The sequence below is a fragment of the Paralichthys olivaceus genome, chromosome 2 (assembly GCF_024713975.1).
Source record: "Paralichthys olivaceus isolate ysfri-2021 chromosome 2, ASM2471397v2, whole genome shotgun sequence".
NCBI classification, from domain to species: domain Eukaryota; kingdom Metazoa; phylum Chordata; class Actinopteri; order Pleuronectiformes; family Paralichthyidae; genus Paralichthys; species Paralichthys olivaceus.
The window spans coordinates 26,014,085-26,037,697 of record NC_091094.1 but is presented as its reverse complement, the minus strand read 5'-3'; the positions used below and the strand labels follow the sequence as shown (position 1 = coordinate 26,037,697).

At 40.6% G+C, this 23,613-nt stretch overlaps 2 protein-coding genes across 8 annotated transcripts in view; both read left to right on the top strand.

Moving 5' to 3' along the window:
- iqsec1b (IQ motif and Sec7 domain ArfGEF 1b) overlaps positions 1-5,107 on the top strand; it is a 192,399-nt gene extending 187,292 nt beyond the window's left edge. For all 7 annotated transcript variants that reach the window (XM_069513451.1, XM_069513460.1, XM_069513470.1 and 4 more), the window contains one exon: positions 411-5,107. In XM_069513451.1, coding sequence (XP_069369552.1) covers positions 411-950 — 540 coding nt within the window. In that variant the 3' untranslated portion in view covers positions 951-5,107. The remainder of the gene's footprint in view (positions 1-410) is intronic.
- A 2,410-nt stretch (positions 5,108-7,517) lies between these two features.
- acad9 (acyl-CoA dehydrogenase family, member 9) lies at positions 7,518-18,989 on the top strand. Its single transcript, XM_020087143.2, has 18 exons — positions 7,518-7,792; positions 9,140-9,233; positions 9,316-9,417; positions 10,931-11,037; positions 11,156-11,256; positions 12,329-12,407; positions 12,501-12,672; positions 13,300-13,373; positions 13,459-13,534; positions 13,637-13,707; positions 13,800-13,919; positions 14,012-14,140; positions 14,700-14,779; positions 15,124-15,250; positions 15,323-15,400; positions 16,743-16,871; positions 18,344-18,416; positions 18,700-18,989. The coding sequence occupies exons 1-18, from the start codon at positions 7,619-7,621 to the stop codon at positions 18,798-18,800; spliced, it is 1,887 nt and encodes a 628-aa protein (XP_019942702.2). The 5' UTR covers positions 7,518-7,618; the 3' UTR covers positions 18,801-18,989.
- The last annotated feature ends 4,624 nt before the right edge of the window (positions 18,990-23,613 follow it).

Sequence of the window (23,613 nt, the reverse complement as noted above, 5' to 3'; positions counted from 1 at the left end):
AGTATCAGCAGAGAGAGAGGGAAGCTGTTAGTCCCTTCATGACAGACGGATCGATCTGATTCTCACAAGCTCAGCAACATGAGCCTCCACCAACCCTTTAGAGACAGCTGACCGTGAGACGTTAGCATGGAGAGACAAACAAAGGCACTGAACCGAAAAAAGAAATGGAGACTTTTCCACGAGGCAACATAAGCAGTCAGATGAGATTTGAGATCAGCTGTAGCTGGTTGTGCAGTTAGTTCTGCTCCATGAAGAAATTGGCGAGGCTGTGCACACTGCACAAGCCAAACCATTTCCACAAATATGTCTCTTGTCAATTAGCTTTGACTTTTTTCTGCTGTTTCCCACTGGATAGGAAAAGTAGACGCTCAGCTGTGTGTGTTGTGTTCTGACTGTCGTCTCTCTTCCAGGGGTCCATCATTAGCAGCCCTCACATGCGGCGGAGAGCCCCCTCTAGCCGAGACTGCCCGTCCCGCCACAGCGGCCAGTCGCTGCCCAACTCCTCGTCTCTGCTTGGATCTTTGTTTGGCACCAGGCGCGTGAAGTCACCCAGCCCCACCCCTCAGCCCCTGCACCCCACCCTCATATCCCACACCCCGCACCCCACCAACCTGCACCACACGGCCCGGGTCGAGGCCGACACGCCGGGCCCATTGCACCCACACCACGCCCAATTCTGCCACATTACCCAGAACCCCCCCCCTTACCATCACCACCACCACTACCACCCGCCAGCCCACTTGCAGCACCCTCCGCACCAGTTCCACCCGGCCCCGTCTCACGGCCAGCAGCCGTCGTATCCGCCTCACGCGCAGCACGGCCACGGGAGCCACCCAGCGCACTCCACCCACCCTGCTCACGGCCCCCACCATCACGGCCCGCCACCACCACCCTCCCAGGCCTCAACCAGCACCAAGCCCAAGCACAGCGGCATCAGTACAGTGGTGTAGGGCGCAGGGGGTGGACTGAACTTTGATTTTTCCTCCAAGGCTCTCGGCTGATGAGACGGTTCTCACTGTGCATCACTGGTCTGGGATGTAAAGCCAGACAACATCCTGCGTCTCCTTCAGTATTTTTTCGTAACGCTCATCACTGGGACAGTTTATTCATCACTTTAGATTTTCTCTCGTTCCTTCCATTTCATTTCAGGTCATAAATCACGTCTGTCTGCTTCGACAGCAGCAGACAACAACGCAAGAGCATGCACAAAGACCACAACTCCATTTCCTCCTCCACAGTTAATCTCAGAACATGATCAAATATCTCACTTGTATTTTACACAAGAAGTAAATATCGTCTACAAAGTGATTTTATCTCTCGTGTCAGGGTGGTTTGGCTGAACACAGACGGACAGACAGAGGGTCAGCCTCAGCAGTAGCTGTACGAGTATTTAATGTAGCGGTAGCTCACAGTGCACTGTGATATCTCTGTTAGCAGTGATAAATGTGCCAATTATTGAAGCATTTACTAATTTAGTCACAAAAATCGCTTTATGTATATTGTGCATAGTATTTTGTAAAATAATAATATCAGCTGTGATTATAATTATTATTACGGAACAAATGGCATCAATGAAAAATTCTCAGTATTACACTCGCACATAGGTGGCGTAGCTTCACACTTCTGAAATCAATCAGTTAGGTAATTCAGTAATCCACCTCTGGAACACTAGTGGAAATGGTTGCCTTTGAGTTAGAACTCTGTCGGGACTGTTGACGGCCAGCGCTCACCAGCCCGCGTACAGTCTCATCCCCATCCATGCACTTCATTGGTTTATTGGAGTCGTGTTTCCCGCTCTGGAAACAGGAAGCCACAGCGAGCTGCTGAGCAAACAGATCCACCTGAATGTCCGACCTCCATTACCGGCTGCTTGTGCGCCGCCATTTTATTTTTTTAACTATTTTTTAAGAGTCCGATATAAAAATACGAAATGCTCTATATTTTATGTTCTACCGCAACCTGGTAGGATTCTTCAAGTCTGCTCTGCAGGAGGAGGTTTTTGCAGTCTGTGTAGCAGGGAAACAGCAACATGACTGTCCAAGTGTCTCTCCTGATGTGGAAGCTCTCAGCTGGCTGAGTGTACCCTGTCCGTCTTTAGTTCCACTGTGCTTCTCCTGAGCAGCGAGCGCAGCGTGCAGCGCTGTTTACTCCCTCCATCTGACTTTTCCTCCATGCCACGCGGGTTGCCACAGAAATCAATAATTATCACTCTGTGATGGCGGCAGCTCTCTTACGCTTCACTCACCGCAAATGGCAGTTTTATATCAATCATGTTTCCGACATATTATGGGATGGCTGGTCGTACCTCCCAGGCTTCCTGTGCACAGTATCTGTTGTGTGTGTGCAGGGTGGAGGCAGAGGGCCGGTGTGGTAGAGCATATTTTCTGTTGTGACACAGACCGCACTTGTTTTACTTAGTTGATATCAATGGCAGAAGTTAGTCTGTATCTGCTTAAAGACTATGAGATGGGTTTTTTAACTTGTGCAATATGTATTTACTTTTTTGTCTCTGAGCAATTGCAATCTTGTGGTTGTTCCGTTTTGTTTAGTTCTGTTAGTTTAGTCTTTTTACCCCCACAGTCCTTTGTCATTTCTCCCTCTATGTATCAGCGCAGTCTCCACTCTGATCTGAAAGGACTGGACCCTCCACACGGAAAAAGAATGTCAAACAAAGTAACTGCATGTAACAATGTATTTTTGAGGCAAATTTCTGACTGTTGTGTATTCCCAAACTATATCAGAGTTGACAGTTGTGAAAATTGAATGGTAGAATAGTTATTTGATTACAGTCAACAGAAGTCGTATTTGTGTTCCTCATGGAGGAAAACTGAGCCTGTACCAGTTCCTAATCCACAAAGAGTCATTTCGTGGATCTTAATGTACAACAGTAGTCAGAGCTCGATCGTTCTTCATATAGCGGGTGTGGTGACATCTGGAAATCAGAGAGATGATTGACCGACAGCAGAGTGTAAGGAAATGAACTCTCTTATCTTTATATTTATCATCTGTCTCTGTCAATGGCGCTCACATGACTGTTGTCAAGTGACACCCAGGAGATCTGCGTTCTTTAAGAGGCCCACAGCTGTCCCCAAGCTTTCCAAGGTACCACCTTCTAATAACCCTTTACTATCAGTTTAAAAGTTGTAACTAATCGAATTAATCAGTTATGTTATTTCACTGTCAACGTTGTTCGTAGTTAATCAGCCTTTTACTGCTGCTTCATTCATTTACAATGAGCCCTTCACAAAAACACCTTTTTGTCCCCAAGTTATAAAAAGAAATTCCCTGAGCTGTTGTTTATCCTTCAACAAATGTGAGTAAGTCATCTACAATTATAAATGTTAACTTAAAATAATCCATCAACTCTACAGTTGAAGACATATGATATGAGATTTTAGATAGGGATGTTCAGCAGTTTTCCTGCAGTTAAAGGTGTCGTCTGGAGTTTTTGACCACTAGTAGCGCTGTGGAGCAATGTTCAGCAAAGCTTGATTTAAACAATGCACAATGGAGAATATACCTAAAGATGTGCACTGTTTGTTGACATTAATATTGATTGCTTATTTAAATGAAAACTCCATAGGGCAGCTTTTAGTGTCCACAGTCTTGATGAAAAGCTAAAGAGTTTGCAAAGACAATTAAAGAATGTGTCATGAAGGGCAGGGTTTCCTGCAAATCTCACAGTAATCGATTTACTGACACTGGCTGGTGTTAAGGCGTTCCTCTACTAACTCAACCGAGCACATGATGGGACGCTTGAGGATCTGAGTGGAGTTCCACTTCTGAAAACCTTGGATAAAACTGATTCATATCCTGGTGTATTATTGAACTATAAAGCATTTGCATGTAGTTGCCATCAAAGAAATCATTGGTTACAGCCTATATATCCTTTATAAATGGTGTCTTATTAGAAAGTGGTACCATTTTCAGAATATTTCTCACAATCAAATTTTTGTTTTGCAGTACTTCATGTGAGTGATGTAGAATCTAATATTTGACCCCGATGTATCAAATATACCCTTTGACACAGATTTTAATTCAATGCAGTCAGGAGAGTGCCAGTGTTACATGGTCGTAACCTTTTGAATCAGTTCTAATCCAAATAAATTGAGAACCAAATTTAATCGACCAACCCCAATGCTTCATTCGACTAATTCTGCAGCATCTGATTATCTAGTGTTTGAGTAATAATGGAGCCGACATGAGCCAAGAAGAAAGCTCTAGTTCTCCAGATGACGTCTAATCAAAGTGTTCTCAGTAACAACCCTTCAGTTCCTTTGGAAAACTGATGTCTGTTGTCACACCTGTCCAGAGTCTGTGTGAGGTGCTTTGTTGCATGCCATTGATGCCTACCATTTTATTTCTTTACTCTTCTTTTCTTTTGTATTGTTGTTCTCTCCGGCAGCCGGCTCGACTAGACCCTGAACTTTCAACGTGTAGTTTTGATTTCTCTGACGGATGCTTGTTTACATTTAGATGAGCTCTGGCCTGCTAGTGTGTCTTTTCATCGCAAGACGTGTCATTCTACCCCGGCATGCATCTCACCTCTGTTTCCACTGTACAGTATAAAGACGTGGCAGTACGCTGCTGCTGCCGAGTGTAAATAACAAAATCCATGTTGGGAAATCTAATGTAACTAGAAGAAGTAAAGAGGGTTTGACAGGGAGGGAACATTTTAAAAGTGGGGGGGGAAGTAAAGAATGAGAAACCATATGTAAATAGTCTGTAAATTATTATCATTATTATTAATATTATTATTACTACTACTACTCAATGTCTGCAGTTACATTGAAGGTGCATTCCTGCTCCCCTCTGATATTTACATAATCATCAAACTGCTTCTCTCTGCCTCCGACAGGACTGAATTATCATAGGATCTAGAGATGAACAGCCAACTGTTACACAGTTAAACGCCGCTTCTCACTTATTCCCTGGGATGCCCCTGTTGTCTCACGCTCACAGCCCACTTTTCAAGTCAAAGGGAAGGGAGGAGTGCTCTTATTTTATTATGCATTCTGTTTCTAAGTAGACAAAACCCTGTTGATGTAAAACTAGTACTGTGACGATGTTGAGAACGCGAAATAAAATGATATACTGTAAAACCTGAGCTGCGTCTGGGCGTCCTTTCTTTTTGGTTTCCTGGTCTCAATTGAATGAGTGGATAAATCCAGTAATCCCACTTTCTGAAGGTGGGGTTCCTCCTAAATGCACTGCTGGACTCCTCAGGCCACACTGGGCCTTTCTTCTACTGGCCCCCAGAGTGGCAGCAATGCTCTTATACCCAAAAGTGGTTCAAATATTTCTTCAACAAATCACTGTGTCAACAATTTTACAACTGAATATTAAGGCCATTTAAAGGGAGAAAACAATTCTGAAATTTCAAGAAAAAAAATTAAAATTTCATGACAATTAAGTCATAGTATAAGAAAAACGTCACAATGTTAGAGATTGAAGTTTTTAGGCTGTGTCATTTTACAGGGGGAGTATCTGAACATTAGCCTGTTGCCTGTGTTAAAATGAGGAATGTGGAGCATTTTTATTACATTTACTTTAGTGAAGATTTCATGTTTAAATAATTAATGAAACTTTTGGCAGCACCATGTTATTAAGGACTTTGAAATGAGTCACACAGACATGGAGGATATTGCCTCTTTTGTGGCAGATGAAATAATTGGTAGTAGTGGATAGTGAGGCCATCATTGGTTGTCGTTTGATATTGAAGATTTTGGATACAGAAGCAGTGGAACTTTTGCAAGCATGGCTTCCCCTTGGTGGTTATTACTGAAAATATGTTTATTCTTGTAATACTATGAATGTTTTCTTATAAAATTACAACTTGAATCTCATAATATTATGACATTATTCTCAAAATCACAAGATTTTTCCATCATCTGCTAAAACATTGTAACAATTAACCCTTGAGCCAAGATTTTAAAGATATTAATGTCAGGAGGTCAAGATCCTATGCAACCACATCCCGTAAAGCCACCAAAACTAAGTCTTTCACACTTTGTCTATTATCTTTTTTTCAATCAATCATTTCATGAATTTTATCTCCCATTATAGTGAAGATCGCAGAATCTATGTAGTTACTGCTCAAAACTAAAACCAATGTGATGTGAAATGTTTGTGTGATTGCAGAATAGAAGCTTAGTTCTTACGTCCGGCTGGAGCTTTTCCATTATACAGTCAGCCCCATCTTTTATTAGACACTGCCTACTTGGTAAACGTGCACACATTAGAAACCTACACACACTTAGTAACAGAGGCTGTCTGTCATTTGTCTGCCTTGGCTCCAGCTGAGATAAACCTGATGACATCATCAGCCAAAGCTCCAAGTGACGCAGACTTGCTTGTGTTTTACTCAGACAACAGTACAGAAGTCCTCTGTAGCTGCAGTCAGGTGTTTGTATCAACCTAAACAGAAGCTGTCTCTGCTGATGAAGGTTAAAACAGCAGAACACTCAGTCTTGCACAAGCAGCACGCGTGGCTGGCGGCCTGACTGTGGCAGGTGGTCTGACTGACAGTTTGCCCTGCTTGTCTATCTGGCCCTTGAGGCTGGGGCTAAAAATAGATCACAGCTCTGAGGGCCACATCATCATTGTCAGCAGGACGACGTCACCGTGCAGCTGGGCTGGGCCACCAAGGGGCTTCATTTCCTCTGCCAGCAAAGAGTGGGGGTGCATCGTGGAACAGTGGATACTGTGTGAGAGACATGCACTGTCCACATATGATGCATATAGTGCCGAGCTATTAACATGATCCAAATCTGATATAATTAATAACTAAATGTTCTAATAATAATAATAATAACAGATATTATAATAACAATAATAATAAATGCGTGCATGCATTTTACTTTTTAATCTTGAGATATCTTGAGAATTTATATTTTGTTAGTTTATGGCCACATGACCCGAAATATATATAATATATATTAAAGAGATTCAGAAATAGTAAATTTAAGGAAACCTAAACAATAGCTCACACTGACAATGAAAATATGTTCCTATAAACTGAAGGGCAGAAGATTTGATACGGTTTTTATTGATTTGTTATCTAATATCAGTTATTCCCTGTTCCAGTTCCTTTGAACATTGCGCCACCAACTGGTGTTCCAGCAGCATTGTGATGAAGCGTTCATGCACTGTCGGGAATCACAAACTTAACTGACTACTTAGGACTCCCGGGTCATGCACTTTATATCTATTTTTTGTTTTAGTTAGATATAGTAATATTTGTATTGCATTAACATAGTTTGAATTGTTGGGTAAACATTCTCTCTTTAGATGAAATTACTGCAAGAATAAAAACATCCCAAAGATTCACATTGTGCAGGGAAGGATTAGTTTACTTCAACATTAAGATGGATTATCTTTGGTTCATGAACATCTTTGTCACTGTTGTTACTTATTCATCCTCATGTTGTCACTGACGTCTCATAAAAAGCTGCTCATAGTCTTTACACACAATACCGCCGTTTACGAGGGTCATTGAACGTGTTATCTAACACTCTTCTGGCGTCATCAGTACGCGACAGAAATGGGTGAAAGGTTCCTGCCCGGGCTGGTGTGTGATGCTTCCTCGGAGCTGGATCTGTAGAGTCTCTGAAGAAACATGAGTGCAAACATCGTTCTGTCCAAATCGCTTCATATCGGCAGGCGGCTGCTCGCCGGTAACGTGAGGCATGCCGGGAAGGCGGTGCTGCGTGTGGAGCAGCAGAGGTTGATCCGGACTCACAGCAGGAAACTGTCTTATGCTAAAGATCTGTTCCTGGGTCAGGTGAACAAGGTAAGAGAGCTCTCACCAACATTCAGTTCACACGGTGCAGGTTGGTAGTTTGAAACCAAAGACTGGCAAACAGAAACAAGGACTGTGTCCCCACCTGACCCCTGAGGTGACACCACAGGAAACACTGCTGAACTGACATGTCCACTTATTAGTTATCATCTTATATTATTTATGTTGTCTATTTTAGTCTATTGTGTGTTTTTATCCTAGTATTAGTTTTATTGTTCCAACTTTTATAAGTACTTTTTGCCAATTTGGAGCTTTTCACAAAATAGTAACAGTAAACGTCTTGATTCCAAAAGGATACTGAGATATATATATATATATATATATGTATGTCTACATGTTTCATCTGAAGGAGAACAAATACAAACTCTACTATCAGGACTAGAAGTGAATGCAGATCATTTAGCATGATGTAGAGCTCCTGGAAACATGGCACCAAACTTAGAGACACGAGCTGTGAGACCGTTTCTCGTGTGTTTTACATGAGACCAGTCTCCTCCATCAGGTTTGACTGGAAACGTCAACCAACAACTTGCTGAGTCCTGATTGGTGCACAGAGGAACATGACCTCATCCCATGTCCCCACGACAACTATTGAAATCTCTCCAGAGCAAAGTCCTTGTCTTTATTTAGGACCACGCTGCTCTTAGTAATGAACATTCAGATCATTTCATATCAAGCAGTTTGCTTTGCTTTATGTACATATATATATAATGAAAACATACCATTCCTCTATATAATGATTATTTATTCGTATTTATATTTTATTCTTCACCAGCTGAAACAACCCCCTCATCCTCCTTAATTCAATTCACTTTAATAAAATATTATTTGCACAAAATCACAACATACATTATCATATTGAACTCAACATATCGTAGTCAGTGACTTCTTTTAACTCACTTCTTAAAACCCACTTTATAGACTTGCTTTCATGTGATACTGGGATTTTATCATTTTCTTTTTACCTTTTCTTTTACTTTTTTCTATTGTAATTTTACTGCTTTTACGTGTTCAAGTTTTAAATGTCTTTTCTTGCTTTGTTGTCAAAGCACATTGCATACTCTGTTTTTAAAAAGTGTTATGTAAATTACATTCACCTCCACTGGCTCCTGATCAAGGCCCACATCAAGCACAATCTCCTCCTTCTCACCTATAAATCCCTCCATGCCCGAGCTAAGCGTCCTTGGGTCTCTTGAAAGGAGCTCAATTCAAGCTATCATTATCATTATTAATTCTGCAGTCGTAGCGTCTGACCTCAGAAGTAGAAACGTATCTCTACTTGTTTTTTCTGTTTGATGCTGTTAGTATATTTTCTAAAACAGTCTGCTCCTCCCCCAGGCCGAGGTCTTCCCTTACCCCGAGATTGGAAATGAAGAACTGGAGGAGATCAACCAGCTCGTTGCACCGGTGGAGAGGTTCTTCAGCGAGCAAGGTGGGAGAAGAGTTCAAATAAAAACTGCAAATGTTTTTACACATGAGCTGTTATCTGACAGACTTGTCTTTTGTGGTTTAAGTCGACTCAGCTAAGATCGACCAAGAAGCTAAAATCCCTCAGGAGACGTTGGATGGGCTGAAGGAGCTTGGACTGTTTGGAATCATGATTCCTGAGGAGTACGGTGAGACGACTGTGACCTGAATCCAGATCCACCAGTTTGACCAATCGTTTAATAATTCATGTTTTACCATTAAAACCTGAGGAATATCTCAACCGCTGAATCATATATTAATGCGAGAATCTGTTTCTAGAAAACATCTGTAGTTCAGTCCAATCCACAGCAATCAGCTGTGGAAAACGACAGTGTTGGTAGGAGAAGGTCATTTATTAAACATGGCAGGCATTTCTTTGTTTTCTTTATCTCTCCTTACATGGAGAAATGTAAGCCTAATGTTAATGTAGTATCAATTGTGTCATTAGTTTAATTAAATTCAATTGCATTTGCCCAATCCTGTCTTACATTATCTCAAGGCATTTTAAATAGTGAGGTCCATACCTGAAAAATCATAGAGAAACCAGCAGTTCCCACAATATGAAAACTCTTTGGTGACTGGAGAGAAATTAACCGGAAGAAACCTCGAACAAATAGACGTCTTTGTCTGTGTCTTCTACATGTGTGGCACCGCGTCTTCATCCCTGGGATATATGTATTCATTTAGTTTTTTTAGTTTTGCATCTTTCATTTGATAGAAACATCATCAACACACACACACACACACACACACACACACATTTACCCTCGGTGAATCCAGCAGATGATCTTCTGTATTCTCACATGAGCTCATTCGGACATTCTCCATGAGGAGACTGGCCAGAGAAACTCCTGAGAAACTCCGGAGCCTCTCACTCGAATACTTGCGCTCTCACATACAGCCCATACAATTCTTGAAATGATCAGAAGTGCAGTGTGTGTCTGAAAAAGTAACACACCATTGCAGTGAATTCAGAAAGCATTCAGACACATGTAGTTTTATTTGAAATGGATTAAATTAATCTGTCCATCATTCTGTCCTCAATAACCCATAATGACAAATTGAGATTTTTGCAATTGTACTTCAAATCCAAACCTGAAACGGTTCATCTGTAAAAAGTGTCCAGGCCTTCAGTTCTTTGTTGAAGCCCATTTGGAAGCAATTACAGCTCAGAGTTTGTACAAGCTTTGCACACATGGATTTGGGCGGTTTGTCTAATTCCTCCTGGCAGATCTCCTCGGTATGAATAATGTAATTAAATAACTGTGTCAATGTTTGTGTTGGTTGGCCCACTTACTATAAACTGTGTCTCTTCACAATACTACAGACAATTCATAGTCAAAGTGTGTTCTTTGTTTTGTGGCCTTTGTGTTTTACTCCACACAGCCAGTGTTTCTGTTACACTCTGACATGTGTGCATCAGCGTGCAGCAATGTGAATATCAGGACTGCTTTTTTTTTTGCTTTTGGAGGAAAACATCAACATTATAGAAAACGTGTTTGTGTGCTTTCTTGCAGGAAGTTAGATGAGACAACAGAGCCAGATTAGCTGTTTCCTCTTATTTCAAATCTTTCTATATTACACACACGTAATATTAGAAAAACAGTCCTGCTGTCATGTCATAACTCAGACTGAAGGCAGCGTCTCTTGTCTTCCTCCCAGGGGGTCTCGGACTGTCCAACACCATGTACGCCCGACTGGCAGAGATCACCTCATTAGACGGCTCCATTGCTGTAACACTGGCTGCACATCAAGCCATCGGCCTGAAGGTAAAAATAAAAGAGTTTTAAGAAACTTGTGGCTCATCATCTTACTTTACGTGTTTGGTCAATCTATCATAAAGTTTGAAACATCACATGAGGTCTGTGACTGCTCTGTGTGATTCAGGGGATCCTGATCGCAGGGAGCGAAGCCCAGAAGCAGAAGTATTTACCCACACTGGCCACTGGAGAACAGATCGCAGCTTTCTGTCTGACAGAGCCTGGGAGGTAAAGACACTGACAGCTCACATACAGCTTGTTTACGATGTCCCTCTGCAGACACAGTTATGCTTCGAGCCTCGTGTAGTGGTGAATGCCCTGTGGAGTCTGAACATTTCCCATTATAACTAATGAGGGTTCAGTAGGTTTCAGTCTGTGAGAAGTTACTGCGGTTGCAGGTGAAGCAAGACATTATAAACAGAGAAAATATATCAGGCCACACGGAGAAATATTCACACATTTAAAGAATGATATATTTTCTGACATCCACTCATAATATCCTATAATTCATTTGATTATTTGATGAATAATAAAGTTGATATCTTGTACAGATTTTTACTGTTGATAATATGTTCTTCAGTCATGATTGTCAGTCTTTGTAATAGATCATTTCCATGGAGAGAGCAGAATAAAACTTTATAATGAGAAATAACAACTGTGGAAAGTTTGGTCATCAAATAAACGATTTATCAACCTTCCCCACAATCATGAGACATGAAACTCCAGTAACAACATAAATGGGCCACATTTCCCTTATTTAACGTATTGCTCCATTGTAAAGGGCTGCAACTAAACTTAATTACTGGGTTAGCTGCTCCGCTCACTAATTAATACATCATTTCTATATTTTCTGTCTTTTGTGTTTTTTATTTTAGATTTCACTTTGTAAAGGTACTTATGAAAGTGAAATATAGTCTCTTTTTCTATTGTTGAAAGAAAAGAATGTTATTAAAGGTTACAAGTGATATGTTTTCAATATATGGCTTCATCCTACTTTTGTAAATGCCAGGATGCCATAGACCCAGGTAATTATATCTGTGATTTAAAAAGAAACATGAATTAGTTGAAATGATCTTTTTCTGTTCTGAGTCAACAAAGCCGCATTCATATACATTCAAAGTAATAAAACATGAAAATATTAAAACCTTTTCTTATCACTATACCTGGCAAAAGTAAATAACAGTATTTTTTCACTTTTAAGAATTAAAATGACGCCTTTCAACCATCACGGTAATTTGTGATAGGATCTGTGCTTTGTGTCTCATCATTAAATCCACTTACACTCTTATCTTCATTTCAGTGGAAGTGATGCAGCCTCCATTCAGACCCGAGCCACCCTGTCAGAAGACGGGAAACATTACCTGATCAGCGGCTCTAAAGTAAAATATCATTCTAATCTAATCTAATCGACGTAGAATCCTCCCACACTGTTCCTCCGTCATTAAACTCTGTCTTTTCATCCGTGTTCTCAGATCTGGATTTCAAACGGAGGGATGGCAGATATCATGACGGTGTTTGCCAGGACGGAGGTGACAGTAGACGGCGTGAAGAAAGATAAGATTTCTGCATTTATCGTGGAGAGAGCTTTTGGGGGGATCACCAGCGGCAAGCCTGAGGACAAACTGGGCATCAGAGGCTCCAACAGTGAGTTCTCCTCAAGTTCGCATGGAAGAATGACAACTTTCACTGAGGGATTAACAATATGGATTATCTTTAACCGACAGGGCGATAACCAATATTCCCTGCCTCTCGTAAACGATTCTGATACCAATGATAGATAATCTCACATTTTTGTATTAAAAAACAAACTTCATAGAAATTTAAGAAGGGCTCAGATGATGGCATTCCTTCCATACAGCTTTTCTGTTATGACGTCATTACAGGTGACTTATAAGATTTGTAATTGTATTACTTGCAGTTTTTTTCCCCTTGAATTTTGTTTTATTATATATTATGGTGCCATCTTCTGACGCTAAAAAAACAACCACACAAGCAGCATGCTCACTCTCATATCCAGACCATTGACAGATCCCAGGCATGCAGCCCTACCTAAGCTCAGCAGTTTGGCGTCACAAGCACTTTTTCCAACTAGACACAGTACCGTGTCATCCGCTGGCATAATAACGTCATTGCAAGTACTGGCTCTATTCATCGGCTTAAATGTATTTCCTGAAATAATAAAAAAGAGCATATTTGTCTCTTAATCCACTCTGATAATTACAGTGCATTTCCTACTTTCACATATTTTGTGCTTTGTTTTTTCTTGTCCAGCGTGTGAAGTGTCCTATGACAACGTCCCAGTGCCAGTAGAGAATGTAATAGGAGAAATAGGAGGTGGATTCAAGGTGAGCTTCTTGCTGCTTAACACAAACTGTTGTACATGAGCGTATATCTGTCAGGTGATGTGAGCGTTTGCTTTGTGTTGGACAGATTGCCATGAACATCCTGAACTCAGGGAGGTTCAGTATGGGAAGTTCTTCAGCTGGGATGATTAAAAAGCTCATAGGTAAAAGCCCCTGTACAAGAGGATTGAATAAGAGCTTGTGTGTGTGTGTGTGTTTGGTAAAATGTCTCAAGTTTGACATCGTCTACGTCTGACTCTCTGTAGAACTGAGCTCTGAGTACGCGGCAACCAGGAAGCAGTTTAACAAAAGCCTGAGTGAGTTCGGTATGATTCAGGTACAGTCGACCTTCCTCCCACAGGAATCAAGTGAACAACCTTCACCTCTCAGTCTGCTCAGAAGTGAATGAGTGTGCGTTTGTTACTGCAGGAGAAGTTTGCTATGATGGCTCTCAGTGCCTTTGTGATGGAGAGCATGGCGTACCTGACAGCAGGGATGATGGACAGGCCAGGACTTCCAGACTGTTCTATAGAGGCAGCCATGGTCAAGGTTAGAAATCTCTCTCATTAAGATTTGTACATATATTCAGAATAAAAAAAACCGTCATGGATTATGATGTGTTTTCTGTATCTCCTGTTCAGGTGTTCAGCTCAGAGGGAGGCTGGATTTGTGTCAGCGAAGCTCTTCAGGTCCTCGGAGGTCTGGGTTACACGAAGAATTACCCCTATGAGCGCTACGTCAGGGACTGTCGCATCCTGCCTATCTTTGAGGTACGCTGGTAATTCTTCAGCCAATAAAACCAGATCTTTAGAGAGACAGAAGATCATGTCCTTTGTTTTTTATGGAAGTTGTTAAAGAAGAAAACTTCCCAAACAACATTTGGACCATTTTCTGAATAAATGATTTTGATAATGTTCAGATTTTTTTCCACACTTTCCGATTGGTCAGCAATTAGTTAGGTGGATGGGAATTAGGACTGAACTATATTTGGTTTGTTCAGAGAATCATTCTGTAAGTGGCCACTAGGTGGCGGCTTTGACTTAATATCAAATCACATGGATTAAATGTACAGTTTAGGTTTTCTTTTATCGTGGAGGGCAAAGCTCTCTTTTATACATGGATAAACAGAGCTGCAGTTTCTCATTGAAACAGTCTATCTCTGCGTATCCAAATGAGATTTACATGTTAAGAGCATTTGACGTTTTTATTGAAAGGAAAACGAGGGACTCTTCTCAGTATGAAATCGTAGTGTGGTGTGTGTGTGGTGGTGGTTTACTATGATAAATAGGAGGTGTGCTGAGTGTGTTGATTGTGTTGTGTGTTTTTCAGGGCACCAATGAAATCCTGAGGATGTACATCGCTCTCACTGGGATGCAGTATGCTGGCAAAGTTGTGACTGGGAAAATCAAGTAAGAATATGAAGGTTGTACAGCCTGAAGCTGGGAGAGATATTCATTTAATATTGACATTATGAAATACGCTAACGTTTTAGCCACTAAACATAAATTGAGGAAGCTTTCAAAATCGGTGCAGTAACTCAGAGAAGTTTGCTGGTGCCTTAAAATCTGCTCCAGGTTCTCTTTGTTACACTCACACACAAGTTTTTAAGGTTCTTGGCATGTAGTCTGTTGTAACCATCTCTGAAACCCGGCCACAGTCCTTCTGTCTCTTTATATGATCATACACTGACTCCTTGATGTTGACATCAGACGTTTGCTCCAATCCCTCAGTCTGTGCTCTGCTCTGCTTCCAGGGAGATGAAGAAAGGGAACATCGGTCTGGCTTTGGGGATGGTAGGCAAGAAACTGAGGAGCTCGTTTGGAGGCTCAGTGGACCTTGGCCTGACGGGCAAAGACGGCGTGGTGCATCCCAGCATGGCAGTAAGAACTTTGTCTGAACACTTACAGACGTGTTGGTTATTCTGGAGAGGCTCAGCAGTTTTCTGTTTGCAGGAAAGTGCCAAGAAGCTGGAGCAGAATGTCAGCCTCTTTGGATCGACAGTGGAGAGCCTGCTTTACAGATACGGAAAGGTAACATTACATTTATTATATATTCTGGAAAATAAAAAAGACTCACAGCTGTGGGTCTTTTCTGCACCGATGTTTCCAATTCCTTTGGATACATTTTCCATTTGTCTCAAACGGCTGAATGCACGCGTTGATTCGTTATGTCATTAGAGATGTGTTCATATCTTCCAGTCAGTGTTTGAGATGTTCATCCGTAGGACAGCTGCTCCAGACTCTCCTCCATTTTCCTCTGAGAAAACTTCTCTATGTGACTGTGCTTTTGTAATCATGGCTTTCCCCAAAGAAGCTGTAAACCTCTTGGAAACAGCTCAGCTTTCCCAATCCCCACTTCCTGTTTCACTTGACTCCATTTTGTTCCAGCACAGTGTCCTCAGTGGGCTTTTAATCACACTGTAGTCTTCAGTATATGAAGTATATATAATACTCAAAGCAAAGGAAATCATAGATTATAAATTTAATAGTTTTTTACTGGTTTTTTCTCTTTAGCCGTTACAGCTGAGACCAGGGGAAGATATTTTTAGAATGGTTTTCGGGTTAGAATCTTTTATGACTTAAATTATGAAGAGAGACTGAGGCTGTGTCTATATAAAGTGAGTTCACCATTTTGTGGTGCTGTCTGAATGTTATGCAAATTTTATTTTTGATCGATAATTAAATGTTCATTATTTTAACAGGCCCTTGTCATCAGAGGTGCAGGAATAAACTACATCAATGAATGAAGATATGAATATGAATGAATGAAGGCCAGTTATTATATAAGTCATTATAAAATGACATTTTTCTTCACTTACCATACATAGCAATGTGAATGGTTAGTGAAGGTGTACTGTGTGCTATAATAAATGTGGGTCATCTTTGTCTATTCAGATGCCTCACACCCAGATGTCTGTTTAGTTCTTTATCTTTTTTTGAAGATTTAAACTAAGAGAATCAAATTCCCTTGAACTAGACCACATAGGTTAAACATATTAACCCAGATGTAATCCTGGTGTTTTTATCAGGTCAAAGAATCTCTAAACACAGGAAGTTATTCACTCAGGAAGTTATTCACTCAAGAGCGAAATCTAAAGTGTCTTCTAAGCACCAGTGAGCGTGTGTTCCGTCTACAGCTCAACATCTTTATGTAACCTATGCAGATCAGCCAGGAACAAATTTGACTTCAGATGACTATTCTCTTTTTTCTGGCTTGAGGTTTACAGGAAAAAGTATTACATTACCTGATAAATTACAAATGAATGTACAATAAACCACCTAACACTCACAATGAAGCAACTCTAATCATGGCTGAAGATGGAAATGATTGATGATCAGAGTGACTCTGTCCTTTAATCACTGATGTTGTCAGACCATAGTGGACGAACAGCTCATCCTGAAGAGAGTAGCAGATGTTCTGATCAACCTCTACGCCATGACAGCTGTCCTGTCCAGAGCCAGCCGCTCCGTCAGCATCGGCCTCAGGAATCATGATCACGAGGTGTGTACGGTACACACACACACACACACACACACACACACACACACACCGCACACACCGCACACACACACCACACACAGTTGTGTCTCCATGACTTCAGAAAACAGTACATTGACTTACATTGATATACTTGAGACTTTAACCTTTATCATAGTTACTACTACTTTAAATTAAACACACACACATACTCTTCCCTTCATGTTACCATAACTACTATTTGCCTAACTCCAACACAGGAGGAGTTGATGAATAAATTATTACTTTTTACTTATATGACCCCGTACTTTAGAGCTACATTATAGTTGGTTATCAACTATTTATTAAGGATTATATAGTGAATTTAAATGTAATTTGGGGCTTGAAGTCAAGTTTTAGTGTAATGTTGTTTGATGAAACACTTTCTGAAGAGTCACACTTTGCTGCTCATGTGTTTAAGTTCACTGTATTCGATGACAACGTAATGATTCAGTAAGTAGGTCAGGTCTTCATTATCATCAGTGTAAATATCTTAATAAAAAGCACATTGTTATTAATTAGATGAGGCTGTTTTCATTTAGTGCAGGAAGCTGCCGTCTGCAGAAAGAGATTAAAGCAGCAGCTTATCACAGTGTGTCGCTGCTATTCTGTTTCCTTTTCTTCTTTTTGGCTGTTGAGCTGTTGTCTGCATGTTCTTTGATCCATTGGTAACTTGAATAATTTTACAGAGCTGTAACCTGTGCTGCTCCATTTTCATGGGAGAAAGTAGAGTGGAATAGGTGGAGAGGGACACAGGATTGTAAACACAAACTGTATCTGTGTGTGTATTTGTGTAAGTGCATGTGTGCGTGCATGTGTGTGTAATCAGAAACAGTGATGTAGAACAAAACAAATCCTCTACAGAGACACATTAAATAAGTAACTGGAGGCTTTTTCTCATCCACTCCAGCGACACGTGTGTTTCACATGTGCAGCTCTGCACGAGTTTTCTTTCCACTGCTCAACAATAAGTCCACTTATATATTATAACCGAGGACACACACACACACACACACACACACACACACTGAGACATCTAATCGTGTACTTTTTTTAGGACTGAATTGTTTGGCCTCAGGTTCACAAAGAAAGACGAAATCAAAACCAAGTCTTCAGTCAATTAGTTAATCTGGTTTAGTTCCACTGTCACGACAAAACTCTTTTCTGTACTTGTTGAAGTTGATTTACTTCAATGGTGAAATTGCTGATGTTTTTTTTATAAAACACGTTTTATTGATGAAATTGTGCGTAATGTTTCCAATTACTGTGTCGGGGTGTATTTGCAGATAAAAATAGAGGCTGCAACAAATGTTTACAATCGTCTTTCTTCACATTTGGTTGCAGTTAATCCTTTGAACTGGCTGCTTGATATTTTGTTGTCATTTCGTTCTGTCGTTTCTCCGCCGAGCTTTTTGTCTGCAGGCTTTGATGAACGCCTGTGTTCTTCATTTTTCTAGGTGTTGCTCACAAACACTTTCTGCAGCGACGCTTTCTTCAAGAACAATTACATGATGACTCAGTTGCAAAAGCGTAAGTACAACACTAAATGGTAATTGAGAACAGCCCCATGCTTTTTTCTTTTTACTGCGTTTCTGTAGAAAAGACTTGCATGTGTTGCGGAATTTCCCCACCGAACCCCACATACCAACACTCAAAAAGCCCCCGCTGCTTTTCATTGTCACACTGTGTGCATTGTTTTTTAATGACCTGTATGAAAGTTATGTTGTGACATTGTCCAGAAAAATGAGAATGTTGTATTTTGTGTTTAACAAAGGAAAAAGCAGCTTGTAATTAATATCTCAATTTGTTCTAGACTCTCCCGAGAACAACGATGCCAACATCAAGAAGATCGCCAGGGACGTGTTGGAGAACAGAGCGTACATCTGCTCTCATCCTCTTGAGAGAACATATTGAGCTCTCCCATGTGGCCACGACACTTGATTGGACAATAAGGGAGGGTCAAGTCACAGACAGTGATTTGCATTTACTCCTGCATTAATCCTTATTTTATTTTCTTAGACTTCTGACATTAAATTAAGAGATGTATGTTAATATTTACCTTTTCTTATTAACCATGACTTCAAATACAAAACTTCACATCTGTTTGTGTGGCATTTTATTAATTTCTATCTGAAGTGATCTTTAACTCTACAGCTACAATCAATCATTGTACACAGTAGTTTTTAATGCTTCTCAGCCTATTCCGCTTGCAATGTCCAGTTTTTGAGGCTTCCAGCTTCAGACGTGTCCCTGAACTGATGGAGGGCTCATGTGTGTCTTTATGTTCAGTTCGTACTTTTGAAAAGTGAAGATACTCTTCTCCACCACCACTGTAAGAAGCAACACAACATACCACATTAAGACAGAAACATGTACGTTTTTTCTTTAGCACTTGTGGAGTGTAAAATTTCCAACTTGAACTGAAATGTGGAGGTTCACGTCTGCATGAGAGGTGTGTCTGGGGATGGCGTTGTTCTTGCTGCTGAGGCTGCAGCCCATACAGGGGCCTGGGGCCAGAGCCTCGGCTTGGTCATCAACAATGTTCATCACAGACACTTGAGACAAAGGCTGCAACACACAAAAAAACATCTGTTGGCTCAACAACTAAAAGGATTTCAATCAGTCAACTGCAACCAGAACCAGAAATTATAAACATGTTGGCAAGCATTGTGAAAAACAGACAACAAAGCAGTTCTTATTGATGTTTTTATAATAACAGCTTAAAAAAAACATTTTACCCACATCCCTTCTGCTTGATGGAGCTTTACAGTGAGGCTCAGCTCATTGATTAGCGGTCCAGCAAACAACGTTTGTCAGCTGTAGTCAACTCAGTCATTTTCAGTCGCAGCGGACAACCGCTTCTGTGATGTCTGTTCTAAAAATCCTCGGTACGCTTCCTGCTCAGCACTAAACAACAGTTAGCTGGTGGACATGGTGAAGCATTGAGCTGCTGAAGAGCACATGCCTCCCTCAGCAGTTGGTAGAGACCTCAAACAGAGCTAAAAGAGATTCTAGCACAAAACACTTCTTTGAAATTGTGTCACAGCTGTCTGATCTATAAATAAACAGTTATAGTCACTCCAGGTATGATATTCGTGTACACAGCATTGAAATATGTCAATTCTGTGTTCACGTGACAAAAATCTGTTATTGCGCAGAATAAATCTTTTAAAATCTTGGACAAACAAAAACACAATGTTTATTGAAAGATTAACCCACTACAGGCAAAATTCAGCTGCTGAGGTTCCCTATCACACCCCCAAGCTTTCCACTTTCCCTGCAGTGGCTCCAGTTTTTATACACATGAATACAGCCAGACCTCAGATTTCCTGTGTGGTAGTTAAATTAAACACTTACTAAACACTAATGTAGAAATATGTATCATATCAGCATAACAGTGAAATGATGAAGAACACGGCACATTTTGACTCCTGGACTGTTTTCCATAAAGAGCCTTAAAGTTATAGAAGTAGAGACCTAATTGACATCCTTACAGAATCCATAGATATCACTGGATCGATGAGCTAAGAGCAGGACCCCTGAGTTAAATCTCCACTTTACCTTCTCTTCACCTGAACTAGTTATATTAACTATATAATAAAAATTCCCTGAATGATTTGCATTGCTGTTCTTTTTTTTTAAATAACAGAAAAACTGGTCTGAAGTTTTCCATCTCAGAATATTTTACTGTCCAAAGCAAGTTTGGTCTTATCCAAGAAAATGTCACCTCATTAAAATCCCTCAACCGTGCGACCTATTCCTGAATATGGGCAAAACTGAATAACCTACAGATTTCTAGATATCATTTTACATAGACAGCATTTCAAATAATTAAGACAGACTAACACATTAGAAAATGAGCTGTTGTCCTAATGGTCCTGGGACTTGTAGTTGTGTGTTCATCGTGCCATCTGCTTTATCTAAAACTCCCTAATACTTCACCGTCACCATCTGGCCTGCTTTTCTCAGTGAATACTTCATAGGCTCATCTTTCTGTATATCCTGAATTTTCTCCGAGTTTCCTCCCATGTGACAATTGAATTCTGGGACGGGGCCGCTGTCTGGTGTGCCTCTGCCAGGACGCAGCTTCCTCAGCCAGCGACTCAACTGAGCTCTGGCTGCTTTAAGAGACTCTCCTGAGGAGCAACAGCACATCCATGGATTAAAGAACTAAATCGAGTTTATACTGAAATGTTCTTAGAACTAATGAACTCAACAGGCCTGAGAATGATTTTACTGCAGTGGAAGGTTGGGCAGACACAACAGGACACATTATTTGCAGATAATTCAGTTGGAGGTTCTTCCCTGTTGAAATGTTTTCTCCAGTGTGGTGTGGGAGTGTGACTGATACTCTCTCAAATATCCTCCATCTGGAGCTTCAATCAAAACAGATCAATATAACCTTTGAAAAGTTTACAGCCCAGACTGTTGTAGGAAAAAATCTCCTCTTGGATGCTGCTGAACTGGAATATTCAGTGCATTCGTGGTAGTAGCTCGACATTTGTGTCAGACGGGCTTAGGTTTCTCACAAATGAAAATGAAATTCCACACAAGCAGTTTGTATCGATCATGTACCAACAGCATCCACTGGGGACTACCAAGTGCTTAGCTTAGTTTGTCACAGCTGAAGATAAGCTGTCACGACTTGTCTAAGCTTTAGCCTCAGTTAATATCTTGTCCTGCCTGATGATTTTCAGTCTTATTACCTTACTGCATGAATTGTATTGTGTTGATATGTGTTTTGTGATGGGGCAGTGAATATATTAATAATTACATTAAATTATCATATCACAGATTTGTTTTAAATTAGCAACCTCTATTCAAACCAACTGAGAAAACGCAAATAACCATATCTAACAAATCACATATAACCAGACATAACATCCTCTTAGTCTAGATTATTTCTTCATAAGCAGCTGTTATATAAATGAATGTTTTTGATCATGGCGTTTGAAAGAAAAGCGTAGGATTTGTCCTTTCTTAGCCTGATGGAACACTGCACCAAAGAAAAATACTTCCATGACACAGGGCTAAAAGGAGAATCGAGTTTTGAAAATAAGATAAAGATGTTGCACTCTGCTGTGAAAGATTAAAATCTTTTTTAAATGCTGTGTTGTGGTTTTCTTTAACTAGCTCCATTTACTGCCTTTTATTTTTGTCTGACAACCTGCTGGGTTCTACAGTATCATCCATTGATACTGAAGTAAGGTAATAAAATCTGTGGTTTACCTTTAGGACTTAATTAAAGTGGAAGTAAATAAGCCTCTTGCCACTTTATTTTAACGTAATACATTTATTCAAGTTTAATTCTCGGGTAAATTTGGCACTTGGTTTTTGCAGCCATGCTTCAGAGTCTGTCATGTGGCCTGCAGTAAGTAACACCATGTGGCTCACGACTTTCTGTTATATTGAGGCAGCTGTTAGTGGATACATTTCTCTCCCTCTCCATTGATGGATTTCTCTTTGTAAACTGACTGATACCAAGCCTGGACTTCAGACTATTAGTGGGTAAGTAAGTCATTCTTAAGTAAAACCAAGGGGGGGGGGTATGTATTCAATAAACTGTGACGCTTGATTGACATGTCATATTGCGTTACCTAGCCAATGTTAGCTGGTGCTGGTATATAGACTTTTTGCCTTGTTTTTTGACGTGTCAAAGTGAGTTATGGTGCTGGTATGCTGGACTGGTAATGTAAGGTCACAGTATTCCACAGTGTTCTGTAAACCTCAACTTTGATCTCAGGTTAGCTAAAACTGATTAAGATGTATATTCTCATATATTTCACATCTTAACCTCTTCAGGGAGCTTGTGTGTGTGTGAGTGAGTTTATATGTTGGTATTTTTTGAAGTAACACTATTACACATCTTAATTACCTTTTTGGGTTCGGGAGGCAGACACGGTCAACACTTCTTAGAGTAGACTTAAACTTTCCTTTTTGATAGAGCTTATAGTTAGGGCTGGCTCAGGTCATCCCTTAGTTATGCTGCTATAGGACTAGACTACTACCCCCCCCCCCCCCCCCCCCCCCCCCCCCCCCCCCCCCTCTCTCTCTCTCTATTATCATCACCATCTCTAAACATACATGTCTCATTAATGCATGTTACTAACTAAACTTCTTCCCCGGAGTTTCTGTGCTCTCTCGTCCAGCAGGTTCTCATGGATCATGGCTGCTCCTAGGTCATGGATCGTGGTTCCCACTACCGCCATTGCCCTGCCTGACATCCACTCTTGTTGTTATTATTATTCATAATTCTGTGATTAATATTAACTTGTATACTATTGTAGCATTGTTATAACCCACCACTATAGATATTACCACCACTGCTAACCACTGCTACTGTCATCATTGTCTTTCATTGTAATTGTACAATATGTTTCTGTTGCTTTGTTCTGTACACGTGACATCCATTGCATGTCTGTCCATCCTGGGAGAGGGATCCCTCCTCTGTGGCTCCCTGAGGTTTCTTCCACCTTCTTTTCCCTGTTCAAAGGGTTTTTTTTGTGGGCAAGTTGTTCCTCACTCGAACCGAGGGTCTAAGGACAGAGGGTGTCACTCCCTGTACAGATTGTAAAGCCCTCTGAGGCAAACTGTGTTTTGTGAATTTGGGCTGTACAAATAAAATTTGATTTGATTTAACTAAGACTCCTGGCGTAACTTGCAGTCGTTTTGTTGTTGTCAAAGTTATACTAAGTACTCGAGCAGAGATAGCTGTACAGACTACTGT